The sequence below is a fragment of the Chaetodon auriga genome, chromosome 6 (genome assembly GCF_051107435.1).
Source record: "Chaetodon auriga isolate fChaAug3 chromosome 6, fChaAug3.hap1, whole genome shotgun sequence".
Classification (NCBI taxonomy): domain Eukaryota; kingdom Metazoa; phylum Chordata; class Actinopteri; order Chaetodontiformes; family Chaetodontidae; genus Chaetodon; species Chaetodon auriga.
The window spans coordinates 21,847,842-21,861,760 of record NC_135079.1 but is presented as its reverse complement, the minus strand read 5'-3'; the positions used below and the strand labels follow the sequence as shown (position 1 = coordinate 21,861,760).

Here is a 13,919-nt window from a genome sequence, read left to right as displayed (position 1 = left end):
TTGCTAGACAAGCTTGCCTGCACAAGGCATTCTTCATGGATTTTCTCGTTGATCCATCAGTCAAAAAGGGGGAAATTGTGGGAGAAAATGCATTTTGTGTACACTGTGTACACTTGCTGTACTATATATGTAACTTCTTGGTGTGACATTGTGACCTTGTTTTCCACAGTTATCAGTCTGGTGTATGTGTGTGTGTGCATCACCCTGAAGCTATAAAACTGTTACCTCCTCCTTGGAGACTATTGTCTATTTGCTTGCTGCATGATACTCAACCAAGCACTACACAATAAAGCTTCAAGTGACAACTGAGGACAGCTGAGTAGAGCTTTTATTTTATTCATCAAGGAAACACGAGAGGAGAGAAAGGGGAGGACAGGAGTGAAGAAGGGGAGGGAAGTGGGAGAACTGTCCTCCAAGGGATTCTTTACTTCTTCTTGGACTGAGCAAGGAGCAAAGCAGTCTCCTCCAACATAACACCTGTGCCATGTGGTGTCCTTCTATACCTGAAGCAATTCTTTCTTTCTTTTTACAGGCAAGTCCCTGAAAACTCACAAAAATATATTTAATTTTTCTTCTCAGACTGATTTTGAATCTAAAACTAAGAATCCAACAAGCTGTTGAAAGAATAAGCCCAACATTTTAGGGAAATATGCTTGTTTGTCATCAAACCCAGAGAGGTTGAGATGATGAGATTGTCCTGCCCAGTAAAACAGCAGCAAAGGCCATTTGTTCAAATGCCAAAACAACCTGTTTGTGGTTTAGTTTGGAGAATTTACTGGACAAGATCAATTTCAGTTTTTGTGCATTCAGTGCAGTGGTAGTTCCAAAATGCGTTTAACCATAGATTAGCACAAAAAGTGTCACTGGTCTTTTGTCTCCATTCGTCTTCTTTATGGAATCACATCTCTCTCCATCTCTTGTACTCTGCCAGCTCTCCTCTGTTTCAGTCAGCTCCCTCCTGTAGCTCTCTTCCAGACTGTTACATTTGCTTTCCCCTCTCTTCTAGCTCTGGCGGATCACTGACTGGTTCTTCATCAAAAGAGTCATTGTGTCTCTGTAGTCCCAGATGACAGCTACCATTTTGTCAATCAAGACCAAGCTTTTCTTTTCCCTCAGGTCCTCCTTTAGCTGGCTCACTCACAGCTCCTCCAGAGCGTCAGGGGAGCATCAGCCTGGCATTCTCCTGCCTCAGGCTGACATTCTCAAAAGTCAGCTTCTTGATTGTATCCTTAGCTGAGAAGAGAGCTTGATGAAGGGGGTTCATGAGTGATTTGTGGGACTTTGTGAGGTGTTCTGCCTTGTTGTGACTGTGCAACATTTTTGCACCGTCCTTGCTGGCTGCAGGTGGAAATAATGATGCATGCCACAAGCCAAAAACAGGCTGAGAACACTAGCTCTGGAAAGGCTGCAGTTTGGGAACCTAAAAAAATATAATCAGTATGATTGTAATCTGGGGCGGCACGGTGGCGCAGCAGGTAGTGCGCGTGCTGAGAAGAGAGCTTGATGAACCCGGGGTCGGGCAGGGCCTTTCTGTGTGAAGTTTGCATGTTCTTCCCGTGCATGCGTGGGTTCTCTCCGGCACTCCGGCTTCCTCCCACAGACCAAAAACATGCTCATTAGGTTAATTGGTCTCTAAATTGTCCGTAGGTGTGAGTGTGAGTGTGTGAGTTGTCTGTCTGTGTGTCTGTGTATGTTGCCCTGCTATCGGCTGGCGACTGGTTCAGGGTGTACCCCGCCTCTCGCCCATTGCTAGCTGGGATAGGCTCCAGCCCCCCGCAACCCCGAAATGGGATGCGCGGGTAAAGAAGATGAATGAATGATTGTAATCTACTGTAGAAGAGAGTGTCCTCCCAGATGACACACCTAATTAATGATGAATAAATTATTATGTGTGCGGTGTTGAGCTAAAACACGGGCCCAACGTGAATCTACGTGAATCTACTACATGTTTGAAAATGCAGGACATCAGTACCTCTTCATTTGAAGGTACCCAAGTGGTTCCTAAAGTGACTGCTGTGACACCCTGAGGTGTCTTGAGGGTGAGCCAAGGGTAACACCAGATTTATTTGTTCACTGTACATATTTATAATAACATTTCATCACACAAATATATCAAAACAGAAGAATAAACATCTAATTTACTGCTTTATAAGCACTTTCGAATATGCAGCTATGTTTCATGTTCAGCTATGTTGCAGTTGACAATGCATCTTCACACAAATAAACACTTGTCCAGAGGCTTGGTGCTGAATAAAAAGTCTGAAACCAAAATTCTTACCCTTTGCATTTTTCTGTCGCTTCTTTTCCTGTCTGCTCAAACATAATGATATGTTGGATCTGTTAAAGTTTTACTTGTGCTGTGTACTTGTGCAGTATAGTCTGTCTCTTTGTCCCTCTTTGTTTGAGGGTGTGGTTGAATGGGTGAGACTCTGTTGTATGATACAACCCCATTTCCAAAAAAGTTGGGACACTGTGTATAATGTAAATAGAAACAGATTGTGATGATAAGCAAAACATTGAAACTCCACATTGAATTGAAAATAGCACAAAGAAAACATATTGAATGTTGAAAATGAGAAATGTCGTCATTTTTGAAAATCATTTCCTCATTTTGAAGTTGATACCAGCAACACGTTTCAAAGTTGGGACATCTCAACAGCACAATAGGTGTTTATTTTTGTTCCATGGCGCACCATCACATCTCAGTTTTGGCCCTCCAAGGGAAAAAGTCCAACACCCCCAGACTAGATCTTTAATGCCAATTTATAAACAGCAGAAAATCTTATTTTTTCTGATCTCCACTGTTTTAACTTCTCACCTTGCTGCAGTGATGGAGAGGTATTGTCCTGGGTGTGTCGTCACTGTTGGGTGTGGTTACAGACAGACACTGCTGGGTGATCGGTGATGAGAGTTGCAACAGCAGCTGTTTAAAACTTTCAACCTGAGAGCGCAGTGAACAAAGCTTTTCCATCCAGTGGCAAGTTATTCTTTAATGTCTGAGAGGCAGCATTTGGTTTACACACAACAGTTATGAACCTTAACCCTATGAATAGCAAAAGTAGCAACAATAAATGTTCAATAAATAAAAGACACATAATGCACAATACACCTTTTTTCAACATCATTACTGTTTACATGATCATTGAGAGAAATCACTGAAAACCTGGCAACAATCTGCAGGTGACGGCCAAATTACCACTAACCAATGTTTAAACTTTGCTGATAAATTCGGCTCCAGGCCTTCGGCAGTCTCGTTGTTGCTCTGTTCACATTTATATAATGACGCATAATCACTCCTGGAAGCAGCCCAGCACAACTACTGCTACCCACAGACCTGCTCTGCAAGAGAAGCTCAGTACTTTGCCAATGGGAACAACTTTGAGTTCATATGGTAGTTTGTTATCTCGGAACATTTTCAACTCTGCGTACATCTGTGGTGTCCCTGAGCACATACAGTCAAGTGTCGACATCACACAAACACACCCCAGTGAATGTGCACATCAAGCTAAGCTAGCTACGTGGCCAAAGCTGACATCAAGGAGAAAAGTGACATCATTTACCGCATGGCAGGGGGTCTTCAGTGTTTTTCAGGCCAACTACCCCGTATGGAATCTATGGTCCAGGAAAGTTCTACTTGTCTATAAATGATCATGCTTCTGGCAGCCCCATTAATGTGTCATGTAGGCATCATGTATGTGCTCCCTTCCCAAAGGCCACATAAAGAACTGTTTTGACTATATCTCTTACCACTGACATGCCAACAATATGCAGTTATATCTCTCTATTGGCGAGATAAGAGAATGACTGTCTCAACATTAGCTTGTAGCTGTATGCTATCATGTTCATGCATAAGTGGAAGGCCTATAATTTACTATATGCTATAAAATAAAAAGAATTACGAGAACAAGCCTGAGCATTTCTAACTGTCATCAAGGCCTGTACAAACTTTACTTAAATCACTCCACACTTGGACCTCACTGAACCATGACGAGGAACAGTCATTCCCTGTACTTCCTGATTGGACCATGTCCATGAAACTTACAGTAAGCTTGGATTAACCAGGGCCCCTTAACCACATGTTGACAGAGCAGTCTGTAAGCAGCAATCTTATCGTCTGTGCTGCTGACTCACATCGCAATAACAGAAGTGATCAGTAGCTGAGATTGCTGCAGCCTCGCCATGTTGCAGTTCATTTAACGGTCATGAGCCTCACATGTGAAAATTAAGACTAAAAAATACTACACTGGTTGTTTATTGCATGAACAGTTGTCCGATGTGGAAGCACGGTAGTATAATTTGCAAGTCAGTGTAATAGGTCCATTAATGAGTCTACACGATATATAGATACAGTTCACAGTATGCTGCTGGAGTGGGTTGAGATCTTTGTAACTCCAAAAGGTTTTTCAGACATCAGAATGGATCCTTGAACAGACATGAGCAGCCTACACTGAGCTTTGGATCACAGCCCTATACAATACAACAGGATAGAATTTCTTCTCCTTGATCAGTGAGGCTGCAGTAAAACTGTGCTGGGAAGACGGTGGCCAGTTGTCAGTGGTGAGGATGATGACTGATGTTGATGATGAGGGAAGCTGATGTAGTGGTCGTGGAAGTAGGTGGTCACAGCCAGAGGAGGGCCCAGCAGCAGACACAGCCACACTAAACCATTGCCATAGTTTCCCTGGAAGTAGTCTCCAAGAAACACTGCAACCAGAAGCTGGAAGAAATACGCCAGATTTAATAAAAACACAGGTCTCCTCTTGCCCAACCCAGAGTGCCTATTAAGTGTGGAGGGTCAGAAAAGATTAAGATAATTTATCTTTTCCCTTCATGTGACAAGGGTTGTTTGTCATGATCAGTCTAAATGTAAAATGACACCGTAATGTTCTGCTACCATTTACCACTTATGGCCACATACTGTAAATCCTCCTGTCAGTCCAAGCGCATTAGCTGCTTACTTCATGGTTGTTGCTACTTAGCATTGCAAGCAATATAGATCAGTGCAGACCTTGGGTCTGATGGAGTGTCTTTGCAAATGATTCACTACTTCTCGTAAAATGGAAACGTGACTAGCATGTCATGTTTGGTGTGATCATATCATAAAATAAAGGCTAACACAGAAGCAATCAGTTCACTGCCTAATCCTGCTCTCAAGCCTCGATAAATCACTGAAAACGAGGATGCTTCTGAGACAGATTAAGTATGGAGTGTGTTTGCTTTTCTGATTCAACGGGTGAATAAATGTGACATTTTTCTAAAGTTGGAGTCAAAGTTTAGTGCACCAAGCGAGACAACACTGTTAGTGGAATGAGCAGAAGGCCTCAGTGCTTATAGGCCCGTCGAGGTTAATGATCACCAGCCACCATTGGTGTGATATCCTCACCTCAAACACCATCATGAGGAAGATCCACAGACGACAGCTATGCAGGGGCAGAGCAATCATACACTGTGGAGAAGAGGGGACAAAATCATCACAGCAGCTTATTATTGCATTGCTTGTCCGGGCCCTCTAATCTCAATAATGTAAGATCCATGGGACAAAGTAGAGTTCAGAGATTACCATTGTCCCTCTGAAGATCTGCAAGCCTACCTCATTATCGAATTAGTGTGGGGAATTAACAAATGCTCACTAGCTTGACACTGATTTTACAAGGCAGTATTATTAGATCCTAAACTCTCCTCTGTAGAACATATTAACAATATTTCAAAGACTGTGCCTTTCCACTCAGGAAACACAGTGGGTTTGTTCCATTCTCTCCATGGATGATGCTGAAACACTTCATGCATTTGTCTCATCCAGGCTTGACTGCCGTCATACACTTTTCTCTGGCTTACAAAGCTAGAACATTTTATCATATTACCCCTGTTCTTATTCCATCACACTGGCTCCCTGTACATGCCAGAGCTGACCTCAAGAATTGACTTTTAACTTCTAAAATACAACAGGGACTTGCACCATCCTGTTTATTACACCTAGTCACTCCTCATATACCTGTTAGGGCTCTACGAAGTGCACTTCTCCCGACTATTCCCAAAATAAATAAAACATCAGGACCTTCTCATACCAAGGCCCATCTTCTTATCCATGTTCATGAGGAGAGCTCAGTCGACTCACTCAAAAGTCAACTCAAAATATATTTGCCCTAAATCCTAGACTGAGACAAATGTGTTTTTGTATATGTGTAGTTGCAAATGCTGCTTAGCACTGTTTTATTGTATATATTATTTTGTATGTGTCAAATATTCTGTTTGTAACAGTTTGTATGAACCTCACTTCTTCTTTGTGTGTTTTGTTAATGTTGCTCGTTGCTGTTTTTAATTTATGTACAGTCATGCTTTGCACACATGCTTTGTAAAATTGGGATAAAATAAACTTTGACTTGACTCTGCTACCAACAAATCAGGATGAGTTTGCTTCATGCAATATCAGACTGTACCTCACATAGAGCAGCGGACATGAGGAAGACCAGTAACTCAGCTCGTGATGGGGGCACATCCTTTTCCACCAGCCGTGTGTACACATGTCTTCATGCGAGAGAAGACAAAGAGCAAAGACATAAGAATAAAAGGGAAATGATTTGATACTCATGTCATCTGAGTGAAGAATGAGGCCTGTTTTAGCTCTGTCAGACTAAAATACCTGTGACACCACTTCTGACAGGGAATATTCCAGTTCTTCCAGAAAGTGATCAGCGTTGTAGCGTTCCTGTAAATCAAATGAACCACAATGAGCCAGTGATGAATGCGCAACAACCCAATGTGAGGAAATTGTTTTGTGCAACTGACCACCAGTCTCCATAAAAATGACGATCACCAAAGCACAGCAGCTCCGCGCAGAAATTCAGATAGGAGTGACTCAAGAAGAGGAAGAGGAGCCAGAGGAAATGGGTTGGTGCCTGGCAAGAAAATATGCGATAGCAATACAAACACACCATTTAACAGCAATCTCTGCTATCTCTTATATTCTTTCATGTATGTGACTGTACAAACTTTTGTTTCTAATTATCATGACCAAACATACCCCCACCCATCCTCATCATCACCACCATCTGGGACCACTTTCTTCACAGAGGTTACATCTGCTTACAAGACCCCAGACTGACATAATTCTGGGATATCCAAACTATCAAAAGTCACCAGAATGTAATGTTACAATACCATTCAAAAATCACTCACCACCAGTCCCACCAGGTGCTCCACTCTCATGGTGATGTCCATATTCTATGGAAAAGAATGGAAATGACAAATCCACAGATGTGGAAGCTGTGTTTGTTCTAATATTCACAATGAAAAGTGATTATTATTATTATTATTATTATTATTATTATTATTATTATTATTATTATTATTATTATTATTATTCACTCACAGAGAAGGAATTTTCTGATCTCTGAAAGATGGGCTCGATCCACTGAGAGAGAGAGAGAGAGAGAGAGAGAGAGAGAGAGAGAGAAAAGACTCATAGTGCAGTAATAGCATTCAGTGTAAAATGACAATGCATATTTAACACATTCAGAAACAAGACTAACAGTCTACCGCTATGCTAGAGGCTCTGTGAGACTGTACTTCTGCACAGCAGCATGTTAACATAACTGAATGACAAATATAGCATAATACAGCATAACAAAAGTACACTACAGCGGAGCTAAGTCTCCCTCCTCCTTTATGGTTCCTTCTCTTACACTAGCTTCTGCAACCCAGTTTCTCTCATCATCCTATCTGAAAAGCCAAAACATGATACTGGGTTTTTCTATTATATTGATACTACACTAAAGTATGATAGAGTTAGTTAGAGATACTAGGTTCCCAGGTAAGTAAACACTAACATATTGTACAATACAGGTAATAACTTCAACCAGCTGCTGTACCTGCTGCACAATTCCAACCATGATCTGGATAACGACCACCTGAAAAGAGAAAACGCCACAATTATCAATCTGCAGTGTTTCCATCCATAAGACCAACAGAGTATCTCGACATCAGCTGTTTCTGGAATCCAGTGCATCAGTAAAAGGTTATGCAGAAACTGCTTCTCCAAATTAATAGAAGTTATTTAAACTTGTTCGTTATTCATGGTTTACACAGAGACATCAATCATATCATCATCATCATCATCAAAATACAATACAGCTTGTTATCAGGATGTCCTTTTCATTTATGCATTAACTGCCATAACTGAATGTAAAACACATGTTAAAAGGACAATTATTTAGCTTTAAGACTAAATAATTAATCTAAATCAATTGTCTCTCATTGTGACATGAATTTCCAATGCCACATTAAAATCAAATAACAATAGAGAAAAGTGAGGGGGTGCATTGCATTTCAGTGTTCAGTGTCCAGCAGAGAGCAGACCTGAAGCCGATCTGACAACAATGAAGACAGAAAGCACCGTCGTTCATTTTTAATGCGTTGGTGCAGGTGAGCTTTTTCTTTTGTGAGGTGGGGATGCACTCGTTTGCCAAAATGAAAAACAATCAACTGTCAATCACAGCTTCAGAGCGTTTTCACTGGCTTTTCATTTAATTATGACACAGCAAATGCATACATCGAATGGAAGTACAGCAACAGCAGTGCACCGTGTTTCACTTCATCTATTTCTTTGTCTGATTTGCTTCTATTTAGGCATTTTAAGTCTCACAGCCTCTTTGGCAAAACTACAACTATTTGTGACTGCTCCAATTATGATCATACTAGCCACACTGCTGTAATATGGGGACAACGTCCAAAAAATGTCTGTGTCTCTCGCATTGCTGGAGCTAATATTGTTCTATTCTACAATTAAAAGTGCATCAAACCCTCAGTGATAATGGTGCCACTGGCCAGCTCACCATTTCCAGCAGCCTGTGCAGCAGCTTATTGATGCGGACCTTAGGAGTACGTGGGAAGTCTCTCTGGTAGCACAGAGTAGGGGCAAGGAGGAAATAATACAGATCTGAGGTATCAAAGACAGTCACAGAGGACAAAATGTGTCATCAGATGTTAATGCAAAAAAAAAAAAAAAAAAGTCAAGCTTCATCTTATGAATGACAAACGGTTTCACCTCGGAAAGTAAGATGCTCACTGTGGACTTTTTGAGCATCAGAGATGTTCTCGCCTGTCGCTGAAATCACACAGATATAAAAAGTTGTTGGATTAGTTTAAGTTTGCGTTCTGGAATGAAATCAGCAACATCTGGTGTTGGAAAAAATACCTGCATCAGTTAAATGAGCCTGTCGGTACCAGCGATTAGTTTCTTGGTATGAATAAAGCTTCATCCCCAGACCGGTGTAGAACCACAGAGAGAGGAATGCTCCACCTGGTGGACAAAAAAACAGAGACACCCCAGCAATGATCCGGCATCGTTTAGAGCGCAATGATGTAAACATTCTGAAAAAATTTGGCGTTTCAAACTACACTTGATGAGCAGAACGTAAGGGCTGTGAAACAACCGTGCCTGTAGGCTGGAAAGGTCAGTGTCTCTCTAACTCCTCAGTCCATCATTACAAGCTGCTGCAAACATCAATCAAACATGCAGAACTTTATTCTGAAGTGCGCCCATAATGTATCTACAATATTCCATTTGACACTGTACTACATCTTCAGTCACTGCATCATATATGTACAGTAAATATGATGGAATGATGATGCACAATCAAACAGTTACCCCTCTTACCTGTTGACATTGTTGGCTCATGTACAATGACTGCAGCAGGAAAGAGCAGCAGCAGCCCCAGATTTGTGAGATGTAAACGATGAGTGTTGGTGGGGGACAGCACAGCCTGACGGAAAGAAAGTGTTTCACTGACAATCATTTTGAGTTCATACGAGTACGAGTCATATGTCTTCAGATGGTTTTCAAACTTGATTTGGTGTGAATTTAAATCATGGCATGGTGTTGATGCGTTTTCTAAATCAGAACAAACCTGATCAGAATTACAGAGAAAATGAAATTGCACCAGTCTCACCTTTTCCTGAGACCTCTCGAGGAGCAAAGCTGCAATGGCAAACATGTTGGCAGCTGGAGGAAATCAAGACACTTTGTTCATTCATTGCCCATTGAGAGTAAGACAAGGTTGCAGGGGTGCAATGCTAAATCAGTGCAGGATGTTTAACTGAAGGTTGATCTAATGAAATGTTCTTGCTTTCCTATGGCTGGTGGTATTTTTGCTGCAGTTCTATCTAAATGAGTTTCTCACCCAGTATGAGGTTGACAGATGGCCAGTTGCAGTTGTCCTCAATGAGATGCTCCAAGACCTTTTTGACATCTATCAAGAAGCCATGTCTGTTCAGAGGAGGAAAGCAAAGGACAAAAGACAAATAAAAATCATATGCATTAAAAAATCTCAGTCTTCATGAGAACACGGATTGTAAAACTTATTATATGCAACGATATTTGCTGATAACGATGTGAAATGTGGCTGAAAGCTATTTTTTAACTATTGTTTTAAGCTGCAGTTTCAAAGACAAAGGCTGAACTTTCTGTGGAGATCTGCCGTCTCCTTTTTCCCCTTTTGTGCTCCTGTGCTTTCCCCATCTTGTGTCACCAGTCTGTCTCTCCTCTGTTTGTCGAGTCTGAGTCTGTCTCACTGCAGGCCGACAGGTTGGGTCCAGCCTCCTCTCCTCCTGAGCACAGCTGCACTCAATCAACCAATCAAGACTCAGCTGCTGTCACAGTCAGAGTCCAGAGGTCAAAAGGATTCATCCTGTGGGGACCAGGCCTAGAGCCAGGCTGAACTGAAGACTGACAATATATTGGGCAAACTTTTTAATTTTAGTTACAGTTATGATTTGATACAGTATTTATACTCACTGTATGAAATTCTCCAAGAACAAGTGAGCATGAGTCAGGACCTGAAAATCAGACACATACACACACAGACAGTGAAACATCAGTCAGTTAATGAGTCAGAAATCAGAGATAATCCTAAACTGAAAGCATATGTTTGGTAATTCAATAAAAAAAATAGATATGCCTATAAAAACTGAAGGGAAGAGATGAGGAAGCTGACCAGGAGAATGATGATCCAGTTGAGGATGCCTCTGTATCCAGTGAAGCTGCTGTTGGAGCTCAGCAACGAGTCTTGGACACGATGACAGCTGGACAAACAGACTTGTTTTAGTCGTCATGATGTATTTTTCACCTGTGCTTGAGTAACTGACATCCTACCAATTCTGGTGTGGCTTCATCTTTAATCACCTTTGATGAAACATCCCCCCTGTGGATGGATGTGTGGATGTCAGCCAATCACCTGCAGCAGATACTATTCTCTCAGCGTTAATATCTATACTGGTGTTATCAACATATTCTCACACTTGGAGTTGCAAAAAACCTCACATCCACCCTCCTCCTCCTCCTCTTCCTCCTTCTGTTAGCGCTGAAGTGTAGTGTTGTTGCAATGTGCACAGAATGTAATGAAGCTGTGGTCAAAGGTTTCAGACAGAGTTGGACGATTTTACATTTATTCTGTTCTTCAGCTTCAGTGAGTCCTGGTGTCATAGAATTTTTGTCATTAAAAGAAAAGCAAAACCGACAGAAAAGTGCATCTAGAGCAGAATACACGCCAGTTAGCAAGCAGCACAAACATTTCCTCTAAGCTGATAGCAAGGCTGTGTTGGGGAGTAAGATATCATGCTCTGATATCTGGCAGGCGGAATCCAAGCAGATCAAGTTCATGGTCCAAGTTATGTATGATGTCCTAGGTAGCCCTGCAAATCTCTATGTCTGGGGCTCGAGCCAGCATGTCCTCTATGCCCTGTAGAAGCTTCATTCAGACACATCCTTAGCACTTAGGCAACCTGAGCAACATCACCTTTGCCAGGGCAGGTGCGCAGCCTCAGTCATAGCCCAAATCAGCAGCGGGTCTGCACAACTGTGCGTGTGGGGGGTGGAGACTTTGCCTGCCGCTTGGGATCACTGGGGCTACAAAAAGGAAAGTCCATCAGAGTCTACCTTGGAGGTTACAGACAGGGCTGCCAGATGGCTTTGGATTAGGAGGAGTGATCCACAGCCAGTGCTGCTGGGACACAAGCCAGGTCTGATCAACTCAGGCTGGGTCGCCTGAGCAAGAATGGGTGAATTCACTAAATTTTGCGAAAATGGGTATGGACCAGAAATCCTTCGGTGCATTGGAATAGATTAAACTAAACTTGGAATAACACAAACTTTCTACCTTTTAGGATTCAGACACAAAGAATGAATTTAAGTGTGAGCAGTATCCACTGAACCCACCATCATGTTAGATAAAGTAGAAGTTATCGCTTGCTGCTACTTTTTAAATGTATGTAGTGACTTTAATGCAGGACTTTTATTTTTAATAGAGTATTTGACAGTGTCGGATTGCTATTTTTACTTGAGTAAAGGATCGGAACACTTCTTCCACTACTGAAATCTCATCCTGTCAATTGATGGAGGCAGCAGAGAAAGCTTACCAGAGCAGAGATGCATATGGATGTTCTTCTTCACTGCAGGGATCAGTGGCAGAAATGGGAGCGCTGTCATAGAGGCTTGCACTGCCTTCCTCAGGTGAAGAAGAGGAGCAGACGGAGAAGAACCTTTTTCTCATCACAGCCACGTCTGAGCGTGAGGGCTCGTCCTCAGGAGTCAGTTCAGAGATGGTTCAATTCACTTTAGGAGAAACAGAAACGGGATTATTGCATATGTTACTCTGAAATATCCCAGCATATGCAAAATGATCAGAATTGTTATTTGTTTTTCAGTTAATACATCCGATTCCAAACAGTAGAAATTCCCATCATGATGCTTTTTTGGGCAAGGGGCAAAAGTTTGATTGTATTTAATCACGTAAGCCACAAATACATGACGAGATTGTGAAGGATAAGATGTTGTCTCATCCAAACATTTCATAATTTAGCAGCTGATTAACCCTGGATATGTCCCTGTAGAGAGCTGGGGGTTATATTTGATCACATTTCCTGTAACTGTTCATTTCGTATGTGATGTGTAAACCTTATCTTTCTTGAACAGTGACTATGGTGTCTAGGACTGAAAGCAGAGCACCACATTATTTGCATGCAAGCTGTATCTTTATAAGCCCAGATACTTTAAACCTCCCGTCCTCTTACACGGAAAGACACCGTAACCAAAATATTTCAGTAAATTGTCAGTTTAATGTTGTCTGGCTTATCTGCAGATGCACACATCTCATAAAACATGATTTCCGACTTGACCTGAGCGTCACGTGCCATTGGATAAATTCTACACGCTATTTGTTCATTCATTGCCCATTTCAAGTAAGACAAGGCTGCAGGGGTGCAATGCTAAATCAGTGCAGGATGTTTAACTGAAGGTTGATTCAATGAAATAGATCAAACAAAACATCACTCTTTCGTTTTTGTCTATCAGCTTATCCCACCGACCTTCTTCCCACAGACACACCAAGGTGGGTGGTGCAATTCTAATAAAAGTTGGGTTATTTATTGATTTTCTTAATGATTTTTATTGCTGCATGGTAGGAAACGTGTGTGCCGAATTCAATATCGGTTTCAACTAATTCAGGATATATAATGTGTGGTTTTGGTATTTCATGTCACATTCGCTGCTCATAAATTCAACTTTAAATTGCCGGAAATCTGAATGCGGCTCGGCGTGACCTTCTCGAACGCTTGAAAACGGCGTACCTTGACATCCCCCGCAGACACACAGCATCCTCTGTGGGTCGGCCCACATGAAATCTACATGCTACAGCTGACCAGCCTGCTGTCCGGACACATCTGAACACACAGAGATGATCTGACATCTGATTCCATCTGGGGATGCGATGTGGTCATTGTAGCGCTTGAAGCCCACTGGAATACAAATTTCCCCTCCTCATAATATTCAAAATAAAAGCCTCCTCGAAGGAAATTAATCTTCTTTTGTGCAAAACCAAAATAGATACTATATAATTTTTTTATTTTTATTTATATATTTTCAACCA

At 41.7% G+C, this 13,919-nt stretch overlaps 1 protein-coding gene across 1 annotated transcript; it reads right to left on the bottom strand.

The window, feature by feature from the left end:
- Positions 1-2,655: 2,655 nt before the first annotated feature.
- On the bottom strand, positions 2,656-13,797 carry LOC143322183 (diacylglycerol O-acyltransferase 1-like). Its single transcript, XM_076733185.1, has 18 exons — positions 13,621-13,797; positions 12,412-12,607; positions 10,992-11,079; positions 10,793-10,833; positions 10,179-10,264; positions 9,948-10,000; positions 9,656-9,761; positions 9,194-9,298; positions 9,044-9,103; positions 8,832-8,935; positions 7,869-7,907; positions 7,370-7,411; positions 7,177-7,221; positions 6,787-6,896; positions 6,641-6,706; positions 6,438-6,525; positions 5,384-5,446; positions 2,656-4,717 (listed from the first exon to the last, which is right to left on the bottom strand). The coding sequence occupies exons 2-18, from the start codon at positions 12,543-12,545 to the stop codon at positions 4,505-4,507; spliced, it is 1,443 nt and encodes a 480-aa protein (XP_076589300.1). The 5' UTR covers positions 12,546-12,607; positions 13,621-13,797; the 3' UTR covers positions 2,656-4,504.
- Positions 13,798-13,919: the final 122 nt, after the last annotated feature.